The 7,470-nt window shown below is 36.7% G+C and overlaps 1 protein-coding gene across 2 annotated transcripts in view; it reads right to left on the minus strand.

Moving 5' to 3' along the window:
- The window catches only part of SYT1 (synaptotagmin 1), a 126,661-nt gene that overhangs the window by 66,467 nt on the left and 52,724 nt on the right, over positions 1–7,470 (minus strand). For both annotated transcript variants that reach the window (XM_015812045.1, XM_015812044.1), the window contains exon 5: positions 5,286–5,453. In XM_015812045.1, coding sequence (XP_015667531.1) covers positions 5,286–5,453 — 168 coding nt within the window. The remainder of the gene's footprint in view (positions 1–5,285; positions 5,454–7,470) is intronic.

The following is a 7,470-nucleotide window of genomic DNA, read 5'->3' on the forward strand; positions in this document are numbered from 1 at the left end:
CCTCACCGAAATGTTGGAAATGTAAAGAATTGCTAGGGACCTACTACCATATGTGGTGGGAATGTTCAAAAGTACAAAAATTTTGGCATTTGATAAAACAGTGGTAGAAGAGATACTAATGTAGAACATCGAGCTAAAACCAGAACTCTTTCTGCTGGGTATCACTAAGGATAGATACAATAAAGGATCCCTATACCTATTACTACACTTGCTAACAGCAACAAGATTAGCCTTTACACAGAGATGGAAGGATAATGAGACACCCCCAGAAGAAGAGGTAATAAATAAGATTTTATCCTGTGTGGAAATGGATAGGTTGACGTTAGAACTCAAGGATAAGAGTGAAACAGATTATTATGAAATCTGGAATAAATTGTATAATTGGTTGGGGAAAAATAGATGGAAAAACTCTCTGATTCAGCAAAACATATTGAAAATATTAAAATGAAAATTAAGAATATAGATGACGGGACCCACCAGAGAGAATATTTAAGAGAAAAAGAGACATTTGTTTGAATATGTGGATTAGAATTATAGAAATCAATTGTTAACTATCTTTCCTTACAAATGTAAAATAAGCAAACACACTGTTAACCGACTATTATGTGATTTATGTTTTAAAAACCAATAAAACTTATAAAAAAAAGGAAAAACAAAATCCAGTTGCCTTTTGGAAAAGCACCTTTGGGACAACCATGACCTGGATGACTGAGAATTTCCATAGGCATTATATTGCATACTGTTTCCTTTTAAAATATTTAACATAATCTCTCATTCAAATATTTAAGTGTGTACCAAGGGATTCATAGGGATTTACCTCCCTATCAGCTCCAGCCATGCTAATGGCCACATATTGTAGGCTCCAACAATTTTTGGAAATGACAGCATTGCCTGCTATTGTTTATATTGCCATCTATTAACCAACAGTAATTTGAAGAAGTAGAATGTAGTAAGTAGAAATCGTATACAGTATGATATTAAGGAGGCTAAATGAAGTCAAATAAAATAAATTCATGACTTGTTCAGATAGAATTTATCTGCTCGGTAACCTGGTCTTCTGCACAGTATGACAGCTTCTTAAAATTCATGGAAGTTATTAAATATATACATTTGCTTCTTATCTTTAAAATACTTTTTAAACATCAACACTAATGTTTTGTGCATGTGTAGAGAAATGGAAAATGCCATAAATCTGTTTTATAAATTTACTTGGGTCATGAGACACAGAGGACAGGGGCTCCCAGATTGCTTTAAAAACCCATATTTTGATTTTACTGCTGACCCTTTTAGGAAGCGGATTGAAAATAGGGTGAATTATCAATGAAAAGGGCAACAGAATGTCAAATCTTTTTGTCTTGTAGGTCAATGCATTGGTCATTAAAAGTAGATGTTATTATGTATAGCAGGTGAATCAGCAAAGAGAGAGAGAAAAAAAAACATAAAGAGAGAAAAAAATCAAGTAATTAGAGATGATTAAGTGAATGGCCAAACTGTCATTAGAGGGGTTGCAAAAGCTTTTTTCCCTTAAGGTCACAAATGAAGATTTTATGTGACTGAGTCCTATTGTAATTTTAGGTGAAAACTAGACAACCTGTTAACTATTGGGCAATCCTTTCAGACATATTTCCTTACCTAAACAGAATGATCACAAGTGGGCAAAAATGCAGAGGGAGCTGGAGCGACTTCCAACTTCCTGCCAGCTTTCCCACTGAAATTGTGTGGGGAAGCTGCCAAGGAATGATAGAAATCACTCCTCTCCTCCTTGACTAACTTGAGGAACTACCTCCTCTTTGCTGAGGGAAGGGAGGACAAAGGGAACTATGGATCATGAGGAGAACTGTACCCCAGCATCTCCCATCCCTGCATGTCCCTAAGGGCTCACTCCAGGGAGGAAGGGGGTTCACCCATTGATTGCCAGCATCCCTCAACTAGTCCCATCTCACCAGAAGGCATCCAAGTTGTTCCCTTACCACCTTCTGCCATTAAGAGATTTAAAATTTTAGCCTTGATTCCAAATACCCAATTGCCATTCACCTGTCAATCTGTGCTGCCAAGTGATTGGGTGCAGAGGCCAGAGGGAGGTGGGACAGATGGTGAGGATAAACCCTCCCATCTTCCTGTGCACTACAAAACCTACAGGTTTTGGGGAAGTGTAATTGGAAGGAGTGGTGGTGCTGAAATGGCCACAGCTTTCCCAAATTTTGTTCCCACAGAGTCATGGATCTTGGCATTCTGTAAGTTAGCTCATATGAGTTACATTGGTTCCATAACTGTTGTCCTATACATTCCAATTTCACCCAATTGAAGGTTACATAAGACACAAGAGTTTTAGTAGTATATTAGATAACCCATACTCATTGGGTGATCATTTCAAAGATATTTGCTTATCTGAAGCAAAGAGAAACAGAATAACAAGGGCAGGCAAAAAATCATTGGGAGCAGGAGTGACTTCCGACTTCCTGCTGGCTTCCCCATTGAATTTCCTGTTGGAAATCTGGCAGGGAACACTGGAAATCTTCCCTTCCCTTTCCAGAAAGCAGGTAAATTACCTGCTGTTGTTGCAGGGGGCAGGGAGCAAGGGATTGTCTGAGAAACTGTCATGAAACACTGGAAATGAAGAGTATGTCAGCGTTGCAGCAGCCTGTAGTTCACCAGCAGCCAGTGGCATTAAAGTAGCCACAACTTCCACAAATTTCATTCCTTTGGGAATTATGGATCCCAGATTTTAAACACATTCTGTAAGTTAGCCCATTTGAGGTACCTTGGTTCAAAAATTGTTGCCCTATGATGCACCATTTTGCTCAGTTAAAAGTCATGATAGTGAGGGTTTTAATAATATATAGATATAAAATGAAGAAAAAAATTCTCCATAAAATGTGTATCCGTGTGAATAGACTGTACATTTGGTTTTTTATGACAAACATTACATTCAGTAATTAAAAAAAGAAAGGAAATGAAGTCTGTTATAAAATGTCTTTGCAGTAATGGAACATAATTACATTTGTTGTATAATTTGGATGGAATCCAGTTGCTTAGGGTTTTAAGTTGATTTTAATTATGTTTTTACAATAATTAGTGGGCCAGGTTGTGGTACCATGCTGTTGAGCACTAACAAGCCAAACACATACCCACTGATGCACATCTGGCCTCAGCAATCTTTGCATGAATTTTTGTTGTTTTATTTGGGTAGCTCATGATATTTTATTGTTTCAATATATCAAGCCATCTTGCTGCTTATCACAACTCACATACTCACAACAGACTACCTATGGCTCATATCAAATATAGACAACCAAAGATGGTCTTTCCTAATCCAGTGGCCATTACTGAAGCCTAAAATTGGAAGGACTATGCAGGTCACTGAATTGTAACTCACTGCTCACTACAGGGATCCAAATGAAATTATCAGGTAGATTAATGTCCAACTGCTTGACTACATACAATAAAGGGGATCCCATCAACTTTTTAAATAACTGGCAACGCTGACAAATTTCTCATATCATTTGGATGCTTTTTTTCTCTAATTTTCATTTTCAATTCAGCAATATTGTTGGAATGTCCTGCATTCAGTATTGGGCAGAATATTTTATAAGGATGTCATCAAGACAAAAATCAAGATGAATTTATCAGAAACTAAATTCTATCAAGAGAGGTGGAAGGAACAGGATATGTTTAAACTAATTTGAAGACAGAAGATATATGGGTGATATAGAATATGGACTTTCTTCACTGTATTTAGACAAACATAAACTGTACCATTTCACATGGTTGTGCAAAAATACAGGCATAAGAAAAATCTCCCTACAAATGGAGACATATAAATATCTTATTAATTTTATTTCAGTCTAGTACTATTGAAATCTATATTAACAACTGTGTATATAAGCACATGATAAGTCAACTTTAGGCAAACAATTCTTCCTTCTGGACTCTAGGATATTATTTCAACTAGTCCTAAATACCAATATATGAACTCATACATGATCAATAGATATTCTCTGATTATATTTCAAACAAGCTACAGTTGCAGTTGTACTTTTTATAATTCTTCAGGGCAAATTGTTTAGCATCCTTTTCCAATGGCTTTCTAAACAATCTTAACTATTATATATCATTCACATGGGGCTGACTTAAATTCCCATCATTCCCAATAAATATTGTCATTGATTTAGGCTACTGTCAGGAAGGAACATTAGTTTATTTACTGCATTAGTTTCCATAAGGTAGACTTTTTTCAACCCGTATTTCTTCTATATTTTAACTCTGGAAGAGTCATCTACACCACCACAATGTGCCACAAATAAATATGGAAATGAAGCCCCAAGGAAGAAATGCCAGTAGCATATAATCAAGATTGCAAAGCTGTTTTTGGCCATTTTCCTTAGTATATTCAAAACTCTATTGGTTCCCGAGAACGATTTCTGATTAGAACAAGAAGACAGAAAACTGGTACACACATCATAAAAAGATAGACAAAGACTCAAGCACTGGGAAACACTTTCCAACTTGCTATCTCTTTGAAACCAAATCAATCAAATATCAATAATAAAAATATTTTTGGTTAACTTTACTATTTATATTATCTATCAGGTTCCCAAAGTTCAATTTGAAGAGGGGGAAACAAAGGCAAAAAATGATGCAACATTTCTTGATGTAACAGAACCTATCATATTGTTTTTATTTGAATCAGCATTTGGCCAAACAATCAATCAATAATGTTCCACATATATAGATTTTCATCTAAACTCAGGTGACCTTAAAAAATTACCTATATTATACTATCCTAGCTACACTTAACTTCTGTATGAACTATCTTGCATCAATAAGTGAAAACTTTCCAGGTCCCAAGAAATGAGTAAGATCCTTTTAAAAAAGATGCCCAGTATTGGATCAATAAAAGTCTCAATGCAAAGCAATTCCTTGGCACAGGAGCAGATTACTTGCAGGACTTCTCATCCCAGGAGCTGATACCCTGAATACATGCATATTCTGTGTATATTCCATGTTCAATTGATGTACAAGTATTGCTCTTCTGCATTATAGCCATGATGTTTAAGATCAGAATATTGCAGCTAAAGGTCTGAAAATTTCATTTTGTCTGTTATGTGCCCTAGCTATTCATTTCTATCCTTCTTGCTCTTCTAACAGGTACAATCAAGTATTTCTTTAATTTGTTTTGTGCTATGGAGTCTCTTCATTAGAAAAGACTATCCTAAGATTAATCTGAAACATAGAAGCAGAGAATAAAACTGAATTAATTCTAACAAAGGGTATAATTCTCTTACCTCTTCTTTTTCAGCACTCTGCAAATCTCGCCATTCTTCAGTCACATGACCAAAATCTACAGTGTTCATGGCAACTTTGTATTCTCCAATAATATCATGCTTAGAAAAGCGGTCAAAGTCATATACTGCCATCACTAAAGTTTTTCCTCCCAGTTCAGAATACGGCACCTAAATTAAAAAGAGAGAGAGAGGCCTTTAAAAAGTAAATATGCCTTGATTGCAATTCAAAACCTTTCCTTTACTATCTGCTATCCCCATTTAACTGAAAGGAGGGAAAAGGCACATTTTCTTCCAGAGGCCTTTGATGACATTCTTTAATGGCCACAATATAGCAATCCATAGAGCAATGTGGTAGCTCATTCATCAATGAGGAAATTTCGCCTGGAGTTCTGGAAGTCAGTCTCCACCATGAAGTTTAAGGCAAATTATCTGCCCCAGACACATAAGCTTTCAGTACTGGAGGAAGTTCCTTTCAATAAATCATGCTGTCACTTCTCTCTTCCCAAAAGTTATAGGATGATAAAAAAAGCATAGATCTGGTTTTTTTTCTGTTGGCACAGAATAATTAAAAACTAGATAGTTTTTTTTTAAAAAGAACTTTATTATTTTTCTCTTTAGAATTTCATTTTGCTAATGATGAGGCTTGCCCTTTAGCATGATATGTTGCTGTATATTTTGGCAACAGAAGGCCATATTCTGGATTATTTTTCATATGTTCTCTGCTAGAGTAGAGTAGAAGGGTTGTCATTAGTTATATTAAATTAAGAAGAAGAACATATGCAGTTGATGTATCTTTTATAGGGTTATAGGGCAAAATCTATTTGGATTTGTGCTCAAAACATGGCTACTTTTATTTATTTTCAAATATGAACATTTCCTTTAACTGTATTCTTAAAATAAATAAAGTTTTTGGCCCATGTTCTTCACGTATATTTAGCTTTTATTTGTTTTCAAAATGGTTCCCTTCTTGTAAAGTTTGTCATTTATAATGGATGAAGAAACTCTCAGATTTAAAAAAGAAACAGGAAAACTTCCTTTTAAGATAAGCACGAAAAACATATGCACATTAATGTACATGTTTCCTGATATTATAGAAGGATACTAGAACTTTGGTATTTGTAGAGGCAGTGACTGGATGTTTTGATTTATTTAATCTTAGTTTAATCATTAGCTTAGACACCAGAGCTATTACTTTTGTCAACTTTGAAGCATCCCAGCAAAACATTTTTAATATATACTACCATATCATAGTAATACCTCTAAAATTATTTTAGGATCAAGGAAAATATAGTTCCTTAACCCAAAGAGATGGAAAGTAATTCTGATTTATTCTTCTTCAATGTGAAATTCTATGTTTTAAAAATGGTGCTTATTTTTGGATAAGTATAAAAAGATTTTATTGTTATGCTTTGTAACAATGCATACAAAGCAGATTATGTGACTGTGCTGAAAGATTTCCTGGCCTATAATGACCTGGTTCCAAACCTTCAGAGAAAAATATTAAGTTTAAGGCTTCTCATTATTTTCTGTGAATATCACTAAGTTTCTGAGATAGCAGTTATGAATTCCAGTTTGAATCTCATTTCATTGAAAAGACTAGGAGGCTTAAGCAGCGGCGGATTTCCGCACAGGCGCAGGAGGCGCGCGCCTGGGGCCTCCACATTTCAGGGGCCTCCACGGCGGTGATCAGATCAGGCGCCCGATTCCTAGGTTTGCTGACCTCCCTCCCTCCCCAGACCCCGCGCGAAATTTCCTCCTCCATCAGCCTCGGCTACCGACGACGCTCGGCCTCACCCTGAAATCAGTGCCCAGCTCTCGGTCGGAGACGGCCGTGGATGCTGCCCGGATCTCAACGCCTTAAAAACGAAGGCGGCTGCCTCCCAGGGACGCGGCGAAAGGCCCCCGCGCCGTCGGTTCCCCCCCCTCCAAAGAGGAAATATTTTGCAAGGGGGGGTACAAAATCGTACCTCCCGAGGGGGGGTTGGCATTAAAGGACACCCCCAGGAAGCCCTCTGGCCTCCCCTCTAAAAAAATAGATTTTTGCATGGGGGGGTTAAAGAAACATGCTTTGCTGTTTGGTTTTTTTTGCATTAAAAGGACACCCCCGGGAAGCCCCCTCGCTGCTTCCCCCCCCGTTCAGAAAAAAAAAGAAAAAAAAAACTTTTGCACGGGCTTTCCCTTGCCT

This window comes from Protobothrops mucrosquamatus, unplaced genomic scaffold, assembly GCF_001527695.2.
Source record: "Protobothrops mucrosquamatus isolate PMUCROS unplaced genomic scaffold, P.Mucros_1.0 scaffold63, whole genome shotgun sequence".
Lineage (NCBI taxonomy): Eukaryota > Metazoa > Chordata > Lepidosauria > Squamata > Viperidae > Protobothrops > Protobothrops mucrosquamatus.